General features: G+C 60.7%; 1 protein-coding gene across 1 annotated transcript in view; it reads right to left on the bottom strand.

Annotated features, from left to right (window-relative positions):
* The window catches only part of DCHS1 (dachsous cadherin-related 1), a 54,861-nt gene that overhangs the window by 26,053 nt on the left and 9,404 nt on the right, over positions 1 to 19,404 (bottom strand). The window contains exons 3-7 of the mRNA XM_069881673.1: positions 7,788 to 7,976; positions 7,476 to 7,707; positions 5,805 to 6,041; positions 3,558 to 4,565; positions 2,758 to 2,945 (exon numbers count right to left, since the gene is read on the bottom strand). Coding sequence (XP_069737774.1) covers positions 2,758 to 2,945; positions 3,558 to 4,565; positions 5,805 to 6,041; positions 7,476 to 7,707; positions 7,788 to 7,976 — 1,854 coding nt within the window. The remainder of the gene's footprint in view (positions 1 to 2,757; positions 2,946 to 3,557; positions 4,566 to 5,804; positions 6,042 to 7,475; positions 7,708 to 7,787; positions 7,977 to 19,404) is intronic.

Genomic DNA, 19,404 nt, shown 5'->3' with positions numbered 1-19,404 from the left:
TCCATGTAGGAACGTCCTTCCACACCCAAGAACGGAGGAAGAAACAGTGATGGAAGCGTCTCCACAGAACCTTCATGAAACTGCTTCCAGGCTTCTCCAGGTAGGACTCCCAGGCTTCTCCAGGTAGGATGTCCAGGCTTCTCCAGGTAGGACTTCCAAGCTTCTCCGGTTAGGACTTCCAGGCTTCTCCAGGTAGGATGTCCATCCAGGCTTCTCCAGGTAGGACTCCCAGGCTTCTCCAGGTGGGATGTCCAGGCTTCTCCAGGTAGGACTCCCAGGCTTCTCCAGGTGGGATGTCCTGTCCATCCAGGCTTCTCCAGGTAGGACTCCCAGGCTTCTCCAGGTAGGATGTCCTGTCCATCCAGGCTTCTCCAGGTAGGACTCCCAGGCTTCTCCAGGTAGGATGTCCATCCAGGCTTCTCCAGGTAGGACGTTCAAGCTTCTCCAGGTGGGATGTCCACCTTCCCAGGAGCAAATTCCAGCTTGATCCAAAGACCTGGGAGCCTCCTCAGCCACCAGCCCAGCCCAGTGGACATGGAGGAGATGCGATAATCTGGGTATGGATGGAGCAATCCTCCCGTGACCCCTTCCCGGCTCCCATCGGTCTGTGGCGAAGCCGCTTCCCAAGCCACAAACCATCATAGTTTTGTCCAACGTCCTTTGATGGGATCCTTTTCTTTCCATGAATTCATCGGATTTGGAGCCCGGGAGACCTCGGGGGGCGATTTCACAACCTCGTTTTGTTCCACGTGACCAGGTTCTGCCAGGGCGTGTTTGGAACCTGGTCTGGTCTTTACGGAGCTGGAGAAACGAGGAACTTCTCTTCCCCGTGACTCCATACCCACCGCTCTCCTCCTCCTGCCTGTTCCTCTGCACCAGAGAACAGTCAAATATTTTCCCTCTGCGTGGAAAACTCGATCTCCTGGAGATCCCATCAAGGGTCCTTCCCAACCGTTCCTCCCATGGCCCAGAGGCAGAGAGCGCGTGTGGGATCTGAGGTGCAGGAGAATGAGCTTTTCACGGAACCGTAGAATCGTTTGGTTGGAAAAGAACGTTGAGGTTGATGAGTCCAACCACACGTGTCCATCTGAAACCATTTCTGAGCACTCTGTCTATTTATCATTTAAATCTCTCCAGGGATGGAGACTCCACCACTGCCCCAGGACTTCACCACCCTTCTGGGGAAGAAGAATTTCCCTCTATCCAGTCTAACCCTCCCCTGGTGGAGCTTGAGGCCGTTCCCTCTCGTCCTGTCCCCTGGCCCTTGGGAGAAGAACCCAGCTCCCTCCTCTCCACAACCTCCTCTCAGGGAGTTGGAGAGAGCAATGAGGTCTCCCCTCAGCCTCCTCTTCTCCAGATCAATACCCTGAGCCCCCTCAGCCCCTTCCCTGGTTCCCCAGCTCCATTCCCTTCTCCAGACGTTCTCCAGCCCCTCAAGGTCCTTCTTGGAGTGAGGAGCCCAGAACTGACCCCAGGATTCGAGGTGTGGCCTCCCCAGCACCAAGTGGAGGGGACGATCCCTGCCCTGCTCCTTCTTGGCCACCAACGCTGACCCAAGATGGGATCTAGAAGTCAACGGCACCTCGTGCTCGCCTGCTCATTTTGTTCCATCCTGGCTCTGCTGGGTTGGGTCTTCACCTTCTCTCCTTCCAGGTGTGGGTGAACCAAGAGCTCCTGCTGGCCAGGAGTGTCCCTGTTTCTGAAGGACAAGTCCATCTCTCTAGGTCTTGATCTGCTTTCCCACCCGGCTCCAGCTGGAGTGTGAATGCAGCTTGCGCCTCCTTATCTCCCACCCCAAACCTCTCCTGGTGACCCTGCACGCTGCTCCGTCTCCTGCCTTCATCAACGACCCGGGTGAAGGCATTGAGGGCCCCCTGAGCAAGTTTGGGGGTGACACTGAGCTGGGTGGATCTGCTGGAGGGTTTGAGGTTCTCCAGAGGGATCTGAACAGGCTGGATCCATGGGCTGAGACCAACGGGATGAGGTTTGACCAGGAACTTGGGGCACAACGACCCTGAGCAGCTCCAGACGAGGAGAAGTCTGGCTGGAAAGTGCCTGGAGGAGAAGGACCTGGGGGTGTTGGTTGAACAGGAGCCAGCAGGGGCCCAGGGGGCCAAGGAGGCCAAGGGCATCTTGGCTTGGAGCAGCCCCGGCGTGGCCAGCAGGGCCAGGGAGGTTCTTCTCCCTCTGGGGAGACCCAACCTCGAATCCTGGGGTCAGTTCTGGGTCCTCCCCACAAGAAGGATGTTGAGGGGCTGGAGCGAGTCCAGAGAAGAGCAACGAAGCTGGGGAAGGGGCTGGAGAACAAGCCTGAGGGCCCTGGGGGTGTTTATCCTGGAGAAGAGGAGGCTGAGGGGAGACCTCATTGCTCTCTGCAACTCCCTGAGAGGAGGTTGTGGAGAGGAGGGAGCTGGGCTCTTCTCCCAAGGGCCAGGGGACAGGACGAGAGGGAACGGTCTCAAGCTCCAGTTTTGCTCCAACTGGACATCAGAGAGAAATTTTTCATGGAAAAGGTCACTGGGAGCTGGTGGAATCTGCCCAGGGAGGGGGTTGAGTCCCCGTCCTGGAGGGGTTTAAGGGCCGGGTGGACGAGGTGCTGAGGGACACGGGTTGGGGATGGATGGGGATGGTTGGACTCCATGATCCGGTGGGCCCTTTCCAACCTGGTCATTCTATGATTCTGTGATTCTTTCAGAGCCAACAGCTCCCAGCCCCAGCGGCCACCCCACGTCCCCGGGTTCCATCCTGCTCTCCTACCTGCACGGGCAGCTCTTGGCCGCTGGCCACGTGGAGGAAAGCGGGAGCGTTGTCGTTCTCGTCCAGCACGGTGACGTAGACGGTCCCCGTGGCGCTGCGGGGAGGGGCCCCCCCGTCCTGCACCAGCACCAGGAGCTGGTAGCTCGATTGCTGCTCCCGGTCCAGGCTGAGCTTGGTGCTGAGCTCACCTGGCACAGAGAAGAGGGCACAAAGCTCAGTGCAGGTTCTCCAGATCCCTCTGCAGAACCTCCCTTCCCTCCATCCACAGATCCAGGTTCTCCAGATCCCTCTGCAGACCCTCCCAGCCCTCCACCCATGGATCCAGGTTCTCCAGATCCCTCTGCAGACCCTCCCAGCCCTCCACCCATGGATCCAGGTTCTCCAGGTCCTTCTGCAGACCCTCCACCCGTGGATCCAGGTTCTCCAGGTCCCTCTGCAGACCCTCCCTGCCCTCCACCCAGGGATCCAGGTTCTCCAGGTCCCTCTGCAGACCCTCCCTGCCCTCCACCCATGGATCCAGGTTCTCCAGGTCCCTCTGCAGACCCTCCCAGCCCTCCACCCATGGATCCAGGTTCTCCAGGTCCCTCTGCAGACCCTCCCTGCCCTCCACCCACGGATCCAGGTTCTCCAGGTCCCTCTGCAGACCCTCCCAGCCCTCCACCCATGGATCCAGGTTCTCCAGATCCCTGAGCACTCTCCATCCCTTCATCCAGCTCACGCCTAAAGCCGTTGATCAGAACCATCCCCACCACCACGCCGAGGGCTTCCTCCCCATCCCAGGACCCCGTGGTCCCTCTCACCGGTCTGCGCGTGGATGAGGAAGCTGGGGTCGTGCTGGAGGAGGCGGTAGGCGAGGCGGCTGTTGTGCCCGGCGTCCCGGTCGCTGGCCGTCACCCTCCCCACGCTGCTCCCCGGCGCTTGGTTCTCGGCCACGGTGAAGAAATACCTCTCCTCGCTCAGCCGGGGGCTGTTGTCGTTCTCGTCGGTGACGCTGACCCGCACGGTGCCGGTGCCGGTTTTCCTCGTCTCCCCCGCGGCGCCTCCCGCGGACGCCAGAACCGTCAGCACGTAGAGGTCCCGCGTCTCGCGGTCCAGGGCGCTGCGGACGTAGATCCAGCCGGTGTCGGGCGCGATGCCGAAGGCGGCGGCGTCGCCGTCGGGGCGCAGGTGGTAGGAGAGGTTGCCGGGCGCCCGCGCCAGCGCCCGCACCTGCAGGAAGCGGGTGGCCACGGGGACGCCCTCGCGCAGCTCCACGCGGTAGGTGAGGGTGTCGAAGACGGGGCCGTCGTCGTGCTCGGCCCTGACGTGAACCACCAGCGAGAAGCTGGAGCTGAGCTGGGGGACGCCGCCGTCCCGGGCCACCACCGACAAGGCGTAGGCGGCGCCGGCGTCGGGGCGCAGGGGCCCCACCAGCCTCACGGCGCCCGACGAGCGCTCCACGGCGAAGGCGCCGTCGCCGCCTGACACCAGCTCGAAGGTGACGTGGCCGTTGGCGCCGGCGTCGCGGTCCTCGGCTTGCAGGGTGTAGACGGTGGTGCCGGGCGCGGTGGCCTCGGGCAGCAGGATGGAGTCGGAGGGGCTGGGGAAGGCGGGAGCGTTGTCGTTGACGTCCGACACAGAGATCTTGACGCGGGCGTTGCTGTAGGCCGGCGGGGAGCCGCTGCGGGCTTGGACGTCCAGGACCAGAAGAGCCTGGGACTCATGGTCCAGGGGGAGGCTGGTGCGGAGCTGGCCGGACGAGGAGTCGATGGAGAAGTAGCCGTGAGGATCCCCCGAGGAGATGGAGTAGAAGATGTCCTCGGCGTGACCTGTGGATGGGCGACATCGTCAGGAGGAGAGGGAATGGTCTCACAAGCTCCTTAAGGTCAACTTCTGGGTCCTCCCCACAAGTGCCTCCAACAGGATCAGGATGCCTGGAGAAGTCAATGCCCCATCCCTGGAGGTGCTCAAGACCAGGTTGGATGAGGCTCGGAGCCCCTGATCCAGTGGGAGGTGTCCCTGCCCATGGAATTGGATCTGGATGGGCTTTGAGGAACCTTCCAACTCAACCCATTCCATGATTCCAAGCACAGGCTGGGAGAGTTGGGATTGTCCAGCCTGGAGAAGAGAAGGCTCTGGGGACACCTTAGAGCAGCTTCCAGTATGGAAAGAGGCTCCAGGAAAGCTCCCACTGGATCTGGTTGCCTGGAGAAGAGGTGGCTGCCCCATTCCTGGATGTGTTCAAGGCCAGGATGGAGCTTGGAGCCCCTGATCCAGTGGGAGGTGTCCCTGCCCATGGAACCAGATGGGCTTGGAGGTCCCATCCAATCCAAACCACTCCATGATTTCATGTTTCTAAGGGTTTGAGGACTTGGCTCAGCTCCTCAGCCCCTCAGCCCCTCCAGACAGGGTTGGGAGCTTCCAGAGCCAAGATGCTCCATGAGGAAGTGGAGCTTCCGGAGCCAAGATGCTCCATGAGGATGTGAAGCTTCCAGACCAAGATGCTCCATGAGGACGTGGAGCTTCCAGAACCAAGATGCTCCATGAGGATGTGGAGCTTCCAGAACCAAGATGCTCCATGAGGACATGTAGCGTCCAGAGCAAAGATGCTCCATGAGGAAGTGGAACTTCAGACCCAAGATGCTCCATGAGGAAGTGGAGCTTCCAGAACCAAGATGCTCCATGAGGAAGTGGAGCTTCCAGAACCAAGATGTTCCGTGAGGATGTGGAGCTTCCAGACCCAAGATGTTCCATAAAGACAAAGAGCGTCCAGAGCCAAGATGCTCCATGAGGACGTGGAGCTTCCAGAACCAAGATGTTCCATAAAGACAAAGAGCGTCCAGAGCCAAGATGCTCCATGAGGACGTGGAGCTTCCAGAACCAAGATGCTCCATGAGGAAGTGGCGCTTCCAGAGCCAAGATGTTCCATGAGAACATGGACCTTCTGGGTGAATCATAGAATCACAGAACCACCAGGTTGGAAAAGACCCATGGGATGATCGAGTCCAACCATTTCTAGGATGCAGGGATGGGGAAAGTGAGTTCAGACCAGAGGGACGACCCCGTACCTGGTGGGTTGTGGGCCCTCACAGCCCCGATGCTGGTTCCTTGGGGCGCGTCCTCCGGCACGGTGAAGAAGTACTGGGCTTGCTCGAAGACGGGAGGCGAGACGGTGCCCTCCACGATGCTGATGTTGACGCGGGCGCTCGGCTGCGCCTGCAGGCCCCCCCCGTCCTGCGCCCCGATCTCCAGCTGCACCAGCGTGTTGGCTTTGCCGCTCAGGGACCAGGAGAGGGAGATGACACCTACGGGAGGAAGCGGGTGAGATGGCACCGTTCCTGCGTCCCTGAGCTGGAGAAAAGAAGAGGAACCATCCAGGGACACCCCCCACTCCACCTCCCCAAATCCTCTTTTATCAGCCCTTGCTGGATTCATGGATGGATCCAAGAGGATGAGGGTCAACCACGCTGAGTGCTGGGTCCTGCGCTGGGGCCACATCAACCCCGAGCAGCTCCAGGCTTGAGGAAGAAGCTGCCTGGTGGACAAGGACCTCGGGCTGAACGTGAGCCAGTGGTGGCCCCGGTGGCCAAGAGGCCACCAGCACCTGGCTTGGATCAGCCATGGGGTGGCCGATAGGAGCAGGGAAGGGATTGTCCTCCTGGTAAGGACAAACCTTGAATCCTGGGGTCAGTTCTGGGTTCCTCACCCAAAGAAAGACCTTGAGGGGCTGAAGAGTGTCTAGGGAAGGGAACGGGGCTGGGGAAGGGGCTGGAGAACCAGGGAAGGGGCTGAGGCACCTTGAAGGTTCAGTTTGGATAAGAGGCTGAGGGGAGACCTCATTGCTCTCCACAGCTCCTGGAAAGGAGTTTGTGGTGAGGTGGGTGCTGGTTTCTTCTCCAAAGGAACAAGGCATGGATGAGAGGAACGGCCTCAAGTTGCACCAGGGGAGGGTTAGATTGGATATCAGGGGATGTTCAATTCAAACGGCACAACCTGAGGCCATTTCCTTTCCTCCATCCCTTGTTCCTTTGGAGAAGAGCTTGACCCCACCTGCTCCGACCTCCATTTCAGGAGCTACAGAGAGCAATGAGGTCTCCCCTCAGCCTCCTCTTCTCCAGGATAAACACCCCCAGGGCCCTCAGACTTGTTCTCCAGCCCCTTCCCCAGCTTCGTTGCTCTTCTCTGGACTCACTCCAGAGCCTCAACATCCTTCTTGTGGGGAGGACCCAGCACTGACCCCAGGATTCGAGGTTTGGTCTCACCAGAGGGAGAAGAACCTCCCTGGCCCTGCTGGCCACGCCGGGGCTGATCCAAGCCAAGATGCCCTTGGCCTCCTTGGCCCCCTGGGCCCCTGCTGGCTCCTGTTCAACCAACCCCCCCACGTCCTTCTCCTCCAGGCACTTTCCAGCCAGCCTTCTCCTCGGCTGGAGCTGCTCAGGGTTGTTGTGCCCCAAGGTCCTGGTCAAACCTCATCCCGTTGGTCTCAGCCCATGGATCCAGCCTGTTCAGATCCCTCTGGAGACCCTCAAACCCTCCAGCAGATCCACCCAGCTCAGTGTCATCCCCAAACTTGCTCAGGGTGCCCTCGATGCCTTCACCCAGGTCATTGATGAAGACGTTGACCGGGGCTGGACCCAGCTCTGAAGATGAAGCGCTCTGGTGGCCGGGATGGCTGAGCAGTGACCCTGCATCTGCTCCTCCCCTCACCCGCGTCCTCCTGCCCCGGTCCCCCCTCTCACCCGTGTCCTTGTTGAGGGTGAAGAGCGGGGGTGAGTTGCCCTGGACGATGCTGTAGGTGACCTTTCCGTGCGGCCCCTGGTCCTTGTCGTGGGCGGCGACGCGCAGCACGGCCGTGCCGGGCATGCTCTTGGTGCTGATGCTCGCCGCGTAGTCCAGCGGGTAGAACACGGGGCGGTTGTCGTTGACGTCCTCCAGGAAGACCTTGACGTACACCATGGAGTTCAACCCGCCCTGCGGAAGGACCAGAGGTCAGGGAGAGAGGGGCGACGCGAGGATCCCGGGCTCAGAGCCGCATCCCCGCGGCCGCTCACCCCGTCGACGGCCGTGACGGTGAAGTCGTAGGCGGCGGCGCCCTCGTCGCGGTCCAGGGGCTCCGCGGTGCAGAGCTGCCCCGAGTGCTTCTCGACGCGGAACTGCGAGGGGACGACGCTGCCCAGGCCCGAGCCCAGCGAGTAGGAAACGGAGCCGAAGGCGCCACTGTCGGCGTCCGTGGCCGTCACCTAAGGGAGGGAAGGGAGGACATGAGTGGGGCCACCGTCAACGGAGACCACCAGCCACACCACGAGCTGGACCAGCATCTCAGGTAAGACCTCCAGCCACTACAAAAGCAGGACCAGCACCTCAGAGGAGACCACCAGCCAGCAGAGAAGACCACTAGCCACATCATGAGCAGGACCAGCAGCTCAGAGGAGAGTTCATAGAATCACAGAATCACCAGGTTGGAAGAGACTCACTGGATCATGGAGTCCAACCATTCCCATCAATCCCTAACCCATGTCCCTCAGAGCCTCGTCCACCCGTCCCTTAATCCCCTCCAGGGAAGGGGACTCAACCCCCTCCCTGGGCAGCCTCGGACAGGGACCAATGACGCTTTCCGGGAAAGATTTCATCCTGATGTCCAGCCTGACCCTCCCCTGGTGGAGCTTGAGGCCATTCCCTCTCGTCCTGTCCCCTGTCCCTTGGGAGAAGAGCCCAGCTCCCTCCTCTCCACAACCTCCTTTCAGGGAGTTGGAGAGAGCAATGAGGTCTCCCCTCAGCCTCCCCTTCTCCAGACCGACCCCCTCCAGGTCCCTCAGCCCCTTCCCCTGTTCTCCAGCCCCTTCCCCAGCTCCGTTCCCTTCTCCAGACTCGCTCCAGCCCCTCAAGGTCTTTCTTGGAGTGAAGGACCCAGAACTGACCCCAGGAGTCGAGGTTTGTCCTCACCAGGGGGACAATCCCTTCCCTGCTCCTGCTGGCCACCCCAGGGCTGATCCAAGCCAGATGCTGGTGGCCTCTTGGCCTCCTGGGTCACCGCTGGCTCACGTTCAGCTGCTGCCACTCAGCACCCCCAGGTCCTTCTCCTCCAAGGAGCTTCTTCCCAAACCCCGGAGCTGCTCGGGGTTGATGTGGCCCCAGCGCAGGACCCGGCGCTCAGCGTGGTTGACCCTCATCCCGCTGGTCCCATCAACCCCATGACCAGGGGTGACTCTGCCCTGTGACACTCCGAGCCGGAGCACGGGAGTGGAATTAGCACCGAGGGAGCACAAAGGGTGGAATTAGAAGTCACGGATGAATCAGGAGGATTAAAACTCTCTGGAGCGAGTCCAGAGAAGAGCAACGAAGCTGGTGAGGGGGCTGGAGAACAAGCCTGAGGGCCCTGGGGGTGTTTATCCTGGAGAAGAGGAGGCTGAGGGGAGACCTCACTGCTCTCTGCAACTCCCTGAGAGGAGGTTGTGGAGAGGAGGGAGCTGGGCTCTTCTCCCAAGGGACAGGGGACAGGACGAGAGGGAACGGCCTCAAGCTCCACCAGGGGAGGGTCAGGCTGGACATCAGGATGAAATATTTCATGGAAAGGGTCACTGGGCACTGGAACAGGGAGGGGGTTGAGTCCCCTTCCCTGGAGGGGTTTAAGGGACGGGTGGACGAGGTGCTGAGGGACACGGGTTAGTGTTTGATGGGAATGGTTGGACTCATGATCCAGTGGGACTTTTCCAACCTGGTGATTCTATGATTCTATGATTCTATCTATGAAACCTTCTCCAGTTCCTCGTGGTCTCCTCGCAAAGCTCTGGATCAGCAGAATCCACCTCCGTCCCGCTGACCGCAGCGTCGCTGCCGAAGGCTCCTCCAGCAGCTGGGAGCTCCGTGCGCGGAGAACAAAGCCGGAGGCTGGAGCCAGGAGGGAGGCAGCTGGGCCAGGTCCGGGTGAAGTGGAGTTCAGGGCTCGTCAGCCGCAGCTCCTCCCCGCAGCGGCGCTGGGGCCTCGGCTCCCGGCAGCCAGCGGAGCAGGAACGTGGCGCGAGCGCCAAGGAAAGGGCCCAGCTGGGGGCTCCTTCCGTCAGGAGGGCCCCCAACCTCAACCACGCGTCTGTGGGGCTGGAGGAACGACCGGAGAGCGTGGAGGCAACGGCCAAGGGAGGAGGAATAAAGCAGGAGGAGATGGGAGCTCCGGCCCCGCGAACGTCTGCTCTGCACCCGAGGGATGGGATGAAGCATCCCAGATATCCCCTTCCCAGTTCTCCATCGCACTGATCCACAGCTCCATGGATGAAGGAATAGCCCAAGAGAGCCCCCTTCCCAGTTCTCCATCCTAAGGATCCACAGCTCCATGGAGGGGAGGAATGGCCCAAGGGAGCCTCTTCCCAGTTCTCCATCCCAGGGATCCACAGCTCCAGTCATCACTCAGGAGACCCCTTCCCAGTTCTTCATCCCAGGGATCCAAAGCTCCATGGAGGGGAGTAATGGACCAAGAAAGTCCCTTCCCAGTTCTCCATCCTAGGGATCCACAGCTCCATGGATGAAGGAATGGCCCAAGAGAGACCCTACCCAGTTCTCCATCCCAGGGATCCAAAGCTCCATGGAGGGGAGGCACCTCCCAAGGGAGCCTCTTCCCAGCTCTCCATCCCAGGGATCCACAACTCCAGGGAGAGGAGGAATGGCCCAAGGGAGTCTTTTCCCAGCTCTCCATCCCAGGGATCCACAGCTCCATGGAGAGGAGGAACCACCCAAGAGACCCCTTCCCAGTTCCACCCAAGGATCCACAGCTCCGTGGGGGGGAGGAACGTCTCAAGAGAGACCCCTTCGCAGTTCTTCATACCAGGGATCCAAAGCTCCATGGAGGGGAGTAGTGGGCCAAGAAAGTCCCTTCCCAGTTCTCCATCCTAAGGATCCACAACTCCATGGAGGGGAAGAATGGCCCAAGAGAGACCCTACCCAGTTCTCCATCCCAGGGATCCACAGCACCATGGAGGGGAGGCACCTCCCAAGGGAGCCTCTTCCCTGTTCTCCATCCCAGGGATCCACAGCTCCATGGAGGGGAAGAATGGCCCAAGGAAGCCTCTTCCCAGTTCTCCATCCCAGGGATCCACAGCTTCATGGAGGGGAGGACCCACCCAAGGGAGACCTTTCCTAGTTCTCCATCCAACGTGGCCTTCAACCCCTCCAGGGATGGGGCAGCCACCACTGCTCTGGGCAACCTGGTCCAGGGCCTCCCCACCCTCCCAGGAGAACATTTCTCCATAACGTCTCATCTCAATCTCCCCTCTTGCAGCTCAAAACAGCTCCCCCTGTCCCATCCCTGTACTCCCTGACCCAGAGCCCCTCCACAGCTTCCCTGGAGCCCCTTTCCCTACTGGAAGCTGCTCTAAGGTCTCCATGGAACCTTCTGTTCTCCAGGATGAACAACACCAGCTCTTTCAGCCTGGCTTACAGGAGGTTCTCCAGTCCTTGGATCATCTCCGTGGCCTCCTCTGCAGCTGCTCCAACAGCTCCATGTCAACCAGGGTTGACACGCAGCTGGATCTGTTCCTTCCTACCAAGGGAGAACTGAGGAGACGACAACCAGCAGGAGCCTTGGCTGCGGCGACCATGAAGTGATGGTGATCAGGAGCCCAGTGTGAGCGAGACAGCAGCATCATGGAATCAAAGAATCATGGAATCACCAGGTTGGAAGAGACCCATCGGATCATCGAGTCCAACCATCCCCATCAATCCCTAACCCATGTCCCTCAGCGCCTCGTCCACCCGTCCCTTAAACCCCTCCAGGGAAGGGGACTCAACCCCCTCCCTGGGCAGATTCCACCAGCTCCCAGTGACCCTTTCCATGAAAATTTTCCAGCCTGACCCTCCCCTGGTGGAGCTTGAGGCCATTCCCTCTCGTCCTGTCCCCTGGCCCTTGGGAGAAGAGCCCAGCTCCCTCCTCTCCATCGTTTCAGGAGCGAGGAAGGAGAACTAGAGATCTGGACTTCAAGCAAGACTTTGGGTTGCTCAGGGGAGGTGGGAGGCAGCTCAGAAGGCTGAGGATGCTCAGGGAAGCTGGCAGGACATCAGGACGGTGTCCTCCAGGCAGGAGAGCAGCTCAGCCGTCAGGAAAACACGGAGACGTCTCAGCAGATGGTCTTGGCTAAGCAGGGACCTCAGGGCTAAGCTGCAACGTGGACGCAGCAGATGGGAGGGAGACGCAGCAGCTACGGAGAAGGAGGAACCTCAAACCACTGCCCAGACACGGAGCGATGGGGTCGCGAGGTCAGAGTCCAAGAGGGGTTGAAAAACTGAAGGTCCCAGGAAGAGCTTCTACCCTTGCATCGCTAGTGAAAGGCTGGACAGGGACCCATTTCATGGAATCACGGAATGATGGAACCGTTTGGGTTGGAAGGGGCTGCAAAGTCCATCCAATTCCAACCCCATGGGCAGGGACACCTCCCACTGGATCAGGGGCTCCAAGCCCCATCCAACCTGGCCTTGAACCCCTCCAGGGATGGGGCAGCCACAGGAAGGACGTGGATCTGTTGGAGCAGGTCCAGAGGAGGCCACGGAGATGATCTCAAGCAACAAGATCCAGTGGGAGGTGTCCCTGCCTGTGGATCTGGGTGGGCTTGGAGGTCCCTTCCAACCCAACCCATGGGTCCATGAGGTCCTCAAGGCCAGGTTGGATGGGGCTTGGAGCCCCTGCTCCAGTGGGAGGTGTCCCTGCCCATGGAACTGGAGAAGCTTTGAAGCCCCTTTCATCCCAAACCATCCCACGACTCTATGATCCAGCTATTGCTCCCCCGACTTCAGGAAAGGCCACAAGGACATCCTGAGGATCTGCCCTCGTCATCCAAACTTTGGATCCTGGGAGAGTCATGGAATGACTCCTCTTGGAGAGTGTTTGTGGCCACTCGGAGGAGCCGGCGAGGGGAACATCCCGTGTGGAGCAACGTCCTGAGACACGATGAGGAGACGGATGGTGGAAGGCATCAAGGTGCAAGACCCAGAAGTGAAACGGGGACCTGAAACAAGGTCCATCCTATGCTGGAACGAGCAGAGGGAGCTCTGAGAGATGGGACCGTTGGTCCTTATCTCCCCAGCACTTCAGCCTCGTTTATTATCCCCCAGCACCAGGCGGTGGTGGAGTCACCACTGATGGGCGACTCCAGATGATAAGGGTCTTCGTAATTTAACACCCTGGAGAGCGAGGGCACATTCCTTCATTATCTGCTTCACCCACCCTTGTGGCCACCTCCATCTGCAACGCCAGGGAGGAAAAAATACCTCATAAAAAGGAGAAAGGCAGCTGGATGTTCAAGCTCGAAGCTTGATACCCCTCTCCTGGCGCCCCACGGGGACCGGGATGGGTGAAGCTTGGCTTGATCTTGTTTGTGTTGTGGTGACCGACCTAATTAGTGCTAATGAGGGACTAATCCTAAGTAATCTGGTGGATGGGTTTAGGAGAGGGATTGCGGGAATGGGATTAAGCTCAACGTGGGGAGACTGAGACGAGACTGGAGGAAGGAATTCTTCCCTCTGAGGGAGGGGAGGCCCCGGCTGCCCAGAGCAGGGGTGGCTGCCCCGTCCCTGGAGGGGTCAAAGACTGGGTTGGATGGAGCTTGGAGCCCCTGATCCAGTGGGAGGTGTCCGTGCCCATGGCAGGGGGTGGAATGGGATTGGCTTTGAGGTCCCTTCTAACCCAAACCGTTCCATGATGGCTGGAATTAATGATCTTAGAGACCTTTTCCAACCCAACCCATTAATGGGAGGAGGCTCAATGAGGCCAAATGCCAGGTCCTGCCCTTGGGGCACAACAACCCTGGGCAGCTCCAGACTAGAAGAAGTCTGGCTGGAAAGTGCCTGGAGGAGAAGGACCTGGGGGTGTTGGTTGAACAGGAGCCAGCAGGGCCCAGGGGGCCAAGGAGGCCAAGGGCATCTTGGCTTGGATCAGACACGGCGTGGCCAGCAGGGCCAGGGAGGTTCTTCTCCCTCTGGGGAGACCCAACCTCGAATCCTGGGGTCAGTTCTGGGTCCTCCCCACAAAAAGGATGTTGAGGCTCAGGAGCGAGTCCAGAGAAGAGCAGAGAAGCTGGGGAAGGGGCTGGAGAACAAGCCTGAGGGCCCTGGGGGTGTTTATCCTGGAGAAGAGGAGGCTGAGGGGAGACCTCATTGCTCTCTCCAACTCCCTGAGAGGAGGTTGTGGAGAGGAGGGAGCTGGGCTCTTCTCCCAAGGGACAGGGGACAGGACGAGAGGGAATGGCCTCAAGCTCCACCAGGGGAGGGTCAGGCTGGACATCAGGATGAAATATTTCACGGGAAGGGTCATTGGTCCCTGTCCGAGGCTGCCCAGGGAGGGGGTTGAGTCACCTGCCCTGGAGGGGTTTCAGGGACGGGTGGACGAGGTGCTGAGGGACATGGGTTAGTGATTGATGGGGATGGTTGGACTCCATGATCCGGTGGGTCCTTCCCAACCTGGTGATTCTGTGATTCTCTAAAGGGACCGAGCTCCTCGGCAGCTCCATCCTCGCTCTCCCTCCCCACCGCCGCCCCGGCTGGATCTCTGCTCCGCACATGTTCGGCTGTGGCTTTGGCAAACATCTGGCTCTGGGCTCCCTCCCCTCGGCGTGACGGTTCTCGGTGGGAGAGGCGGGGAGGCTGGCGCCAGTGTGGTCAGCGCTCCCACGCACGGCGCCCTGGGCCGGCGTGCCAGCCCCCTGCCCTCCCCAGCCCTGGCACAGCTGCTCCGTGGCTAAAAGCAGCCACGGGGAGCGGCCACCGAGGTTATTTCGGGAGCCAACTCCGGCTCCCGGCTGCGTCCCGGCCTCCGGCTCGACTCCGGCCTCAGGGGAGGCAGCGGGGTCAGGGTTTGGCCCCTCGGCACACGCGAGGGTCAGAGCCGAGGACGCGGGGGAAGCCTCGGGCGCAGCTCCAGGGGTTGGATCCTGAGGAGGAGGGTGTAAATCCCTTAGTTCGGAGGAGGAGGGGAAGCGGTTCCATCTCAGACACCAGCAGGGATGTTGGGAAGGGATCGTCCCTCCGCGCTGGGCGCCGAGGAGGCTGAACCTCGAATCCTGCCTTGAGCTTTGGGGCCCTCAGGACAAGAAGGACCTTGAGGGGCTGGAGAGCGTCCGGAGAGCTGGGGAAGGGGCTGGAGAACCAGGGAAGGGGCCCAGGGGGCTGGAGGTGTTCGGTCTGGAGAAGAGGAGGCTGAGGGGAGACCTCCTCGCTCTCCTCAGCTCCCAGAAAGGAGGTTGGAGCCAAGTGGGATCGGGCTCTGCTCCCAAGAAATGAGGGACGGATGAGAGTTAACGACCTCAAGTTGCACCAGGGGAGGTTTAGGTTGGATAATGGGAGAAATTCCTTCATGGAAAGAGTGGTGAAACCCCACAGAGGCTTCCCAGGGCCGTGATGGAGTCTCCATCCCTGGAGGGGTTCAAAATCCATGTGTCCGTGGTGCTTGGGGACAGGGATGGGTGGCCACGAAGTGGTTGGACTGGATGAGCTTGAAGGGTTTTTCCAACCTCAAGGAATCCAAGATTCCAGGGTTCTGTGACCACGCGGGTTGAGGTGATCAAGGTTTGGAGAAGGCTGGGAGCAAAGTTCACACGCAGGAACCCAGGTGGAGGTGGAACAGGCGCCGCGGTGGGGAGCTGGGGGGCACTGGGAGCCCCAGCAGGACACACAAGGATTCTGGGCTGGAGCAAGGTGAGGAAGCTCAGTCTCTGCAGAGGGTGAGTGCTCGAGGTGGGGGAGGAAGAGCCGGGTCCCTGCATCCTGGTGGGCACCAAGGAGAACCCCAAACCAGGGTGGTGGGAGAGCTCGAGCAGGGATTGCACATGGAATCATGGAATCAGAGAATCAGAGAATCACCAGGTTGGAAAAGACCCACCGGGTCATCAAGTCCATCAAGTCCCATCAATCACTAACCCGTGTCCCTCAGAGCCTCGTCCACCCGTCCCGTAAACACCTCCAGGGAAGGTGAATCAACCACCTCCCTGGGCAGATTCTACCAGCTCCCAGTGACCCTTTCCGTGAAGAATTTCCATCCCGAACTTCTCCGGGTGGAGCTTGAGGCCGTTCCCTCTCGTCCTGTCCCCTGTCCCTTGGGAGAAGAGCCCAGCTCCCTCCTCTCCACAACCTCCTCTCAGGGAGTTGCAGAGAGCAATGAGGTCTCCCCTCAGCCTCCTCTTCTCCAGGATAAACACCCCCAGGGCCCTCAGGCTTGTTCTCCAGCCCCTTCCCCAGCTCCGTTCCCTTCTCCAGACTCGCTCCAGCCCCTCAAGGTCTTTCTTGGAGTGAAGGACCCAGCACTGACCCCAGGATTCGAGGTTGGGTCTCCCCAGAGGGAGAAGAACCTCCCTGGCCCTGCTGGCCACGCCGGGGCTGCTCCAAGCCAAGATGCCCTTGGCCTCCTTGGCCCCCTGGGCACATACGGAGAAGACGTGCCCAGTGAGGTGGGACACGGGGTGACCTGATGGATGTGGATCATCCCACGGGACACAAGGCAACCGCACGTGGATGATCCTACGGGACACGGGGAGACCTGAGCTGGGGGATCCTGTGGGACACGACGTGGGTGACGCCACCGGGTGCCCAGCGAGGTGGGACACGTGGGGGTGAGACGGGGGCTCAGGGCATCACGAGGTGAAGGACCCCAACAGGGGAACAACGCCGGGATGGGGAAGTGGCTGGAGCATCCCTGTGGGGACAGAGCGGAGGGTCCTGGTTGAGCAGGAACCCCAGGAACCAGGGGGTGCTGAGAAAAGGAGAGATGCTGGGGGGCTCCAGGAGGGGAGTGGGAGCTTTGGGGGCCACCAGGCAGGAGGGGGAAGGAGGACCCGGAGGAGGATGGAGCTGGAGCCGAGGGAGCCGGGGCAGCTGCGAGGGGGCTGGGGGTGGAGCGGAGCGCGGAGGGGAAGAGGAGATCGAGGGGCTGGGGCCTCTCGGCTGCAGTGGAAAAGCTGCTGCAGCTCCAGGGGAAATGCTACTTGAATTAATCATGGCGCTGGCTGCTGTGCCAAGCCCAGGAGGAGGCTGCTGGCAGCGCGAGGAAATAACTTTCGCAGGAATTTGGAACGAGCGCAGCTCTTCTGGCGGTAACGGCAGCGCTCGCCTCCCCCACAGCCTCCCCAGCATCTCCTCAGCCCGCGTCTCGGGGACCCCCGGGCTCGTCACGGGGACGAGGGGCTCCCCCCGTGCCGCCTGCTCCCCAGCAGCTCGCGGCCACCGTCCCGTCCCACCTTCTGGTTTCAGGGAGGGGAAGGCCACCAGGTGTCCCACGAAGGGTCAAAAAAAGGGTTCGCTCTGAGCCCCTCATCCCAAGAAACGAATGCTTGACGTGATGTCCTCCCCTCACGCCCCTCTCCTCAGCAGCGAAGGTGGAGAGAGTGGCTCCTCTCGCTGCTCCACGCGGGGCTGCTCCCCGACTCCTCTCCAGTTGCCCCTTTGGCAGCAGAACCGGTGATCCGTCAAGGTTCTCCACCAAGAAGATGGGAGACGTGGTCTGATCCAGCCTTGGCTTCAGGCAGATCCTCCTATCCAAGAGCCCAACCCAGTGCCGCGCGGCCAGTCCCTCCAAATCTCAGCTCAGAACCGCGGGGTCGTGGATTCATAATTGATCTAAACCTCCCCTGGTGCAACTTGAGGCTGTTTCCTCTCATCCATCCCTTGTTCTTGGGAGCAGAACCCAATCCCACCTGGCTCCAACCTCCCTTCTAGGAGCTGCAGAGAGCAGTGAGGTCTCTCCCGACCTCCTCTTCTCCAGGCTCAACAGCCCCACGTCCCTCAGCCCTCATTCTCCAGCCTCTTCCCCAGCTCCGTTCCCTTCTCCAGACGCTCTCCAGCCCCTCAAGGTCCTTTGTGGAGTGAGGGGCCAACACTGACCCCAGGATTCGAGCTGTGGCCTCACCAGGGGGACAATCCCTTCCCTGCTCCTGATGGGGATGATCCTGTGGGATATGGGGCAACTTGACACGGGTGCTGCCATAGGGTGACCTGACACGGATGATCCCATGGAAGACCTGGCAATCAGACGTGAATGATCCTATGGGAGACAGGAAGACTTGACATGGATGATTCCATGGGGCACACCGTGACCCAACGTGGATGATGCCGTGGGGAACTGCGGTGAGACCTCTCCTTGAATCCTGAGGTCAGTTCTGGGTCCTCCCCACAAGAAGGATGTTGAGGGGCTGGAGCGAGTCCAGAGAAGAGCAACGAAGCTGGGGAAGGGGCTGGAGAACAAGCCTGAGGGCCCTGGGGGTGTTTAGCCTGGAGAAGAGGAGGCTGAGGGGAGACCTCATTGCTCTCTGCAACTCCCTGAGAGGAGGTTGTGGAGAGGAGGGAGCTGAGCTCTTCTCCCAGGGGACAGGGGACAGGACGAGAGGGAATGGCCTCAAGATCCACCAGGGGAGGGTCAGGCTGGACATAAGGAAAAACTTTTTCATGGAAAGGGTGATTGGTCCCTGTCCGAGGCTGCCCAGGGAGGGGGTTGAGTCCCCTTCCCTGGAGGGGTTTGAGGGACGGGTGGACGAGGTGCTGAGGGACATGGGTTAATGATTGATGGGAATGGTTGGACTCCGTGATCCGGTGGGTCCTTTCCAACCTGGTGATTCTCTGATTCTATGAAACGGGGCAACCTGATGTGGGAGATCCCGTGGGACACGTTGGTGGCCACCATGGACCCTGAAGGCACCTCCTGGTTTGAGGCGACCAGGGACGAGGTGTGTCCTCTCCGAGGGCTCCGGGGCCTGGCTCTCTCTCTCCGCGGCCCCGTGCCGAGCCGGCAGCCCGGCTGCTCTCCTTTCCCATCCTCCGGCGTTTCCCGGCGCGGCGGAAGCGGCAGCAGCTGCGCGAGATGTTTGCTTTGTGCCGAGGCCACGCGGGAGTTACCTGCGCTCGGCCCAGATGCTCCAGCTCCAAACGAAACACCGAGGTCGAGCCAAGAGCCCGGAACCGCGGCCAACGCCTCGGCCGACGCCAGCACCGTCCCCGGAGCCGCCGGCACTGACCTCACCGCGCGCTGGCACCCGCGTGTGGGACCGGCGCCCGTGCCAGCCCCGCGCCCCCAACCCGCCCCGGCTCCTCCGAGGTCCGTCCTCTCCTCCCAGGCACGAGCCTGGACGCCATCTCCGATCGCATTTCCAGAACGTCTTCCCAGCGAGCAGGAAGGCAGCGAGGAGGAGGAGGAGGAGAGCGAGGGGCCTCACGTCAGGGGCGGCCAAGAGCCTCCGTGCTCGGCTCCTCCGCTCCCACCCTGGCTCCGGTGCCACCACCCTCGGACCCTTCCCCACCTCCATCTCCTGATCCCCTCCCTGTCCCCATCCCACTCACGGACAGCACGGAGCGTTGCCTCCCACGGACCAAACCCAAACCTTCTCCCACCCAAAGCTTCCACCTCGTCGTGCTTCTCCTGCTCACGCTTCCCCCTCCAATCCCTCCCGACCCACCCCAGATCCGAGTCGTGGAATCACGGGGTGGTTCGGGTTGAACGGGACCTCAAAGCCCACCCGGTTCCAATCCATCTCCCACCAAATCACGTTGCTCAAAGCCCCAACCTGGTCTTGATCTGCCCCATCTTCAACTTGCCCCTGTTCCTTCTCTACATCAGGAAAAACATTTCATGGAAAGGGTCATTGGGTTGAGTCACCTACCCTGGAGGGGGTTAAAAAATAGGTGGATGAAGTGCTGAGGGACATGGGT

The sequence above is a fragment of the Phaenicophaeus curvirostris genome, unplaced genomic scaffold (genome assembly GCF_032191515.1).
Source record: "Phaenicophaeus curvirostris isolate KB17595 unplaced genomic scaffold, BPBGC_Pcur_1.0 scaffold_59, whole genome shotgun sequence".
NCBI lineage: Eukaryota > Metazoa > Chordata > Aves > Cuculiformes > Cuculidae > Phaenicophaeus > Phaenicophaeus curvirostris.
This window is presented reverse-complemented; position numbering and strand designations above follow the sequence as displayed.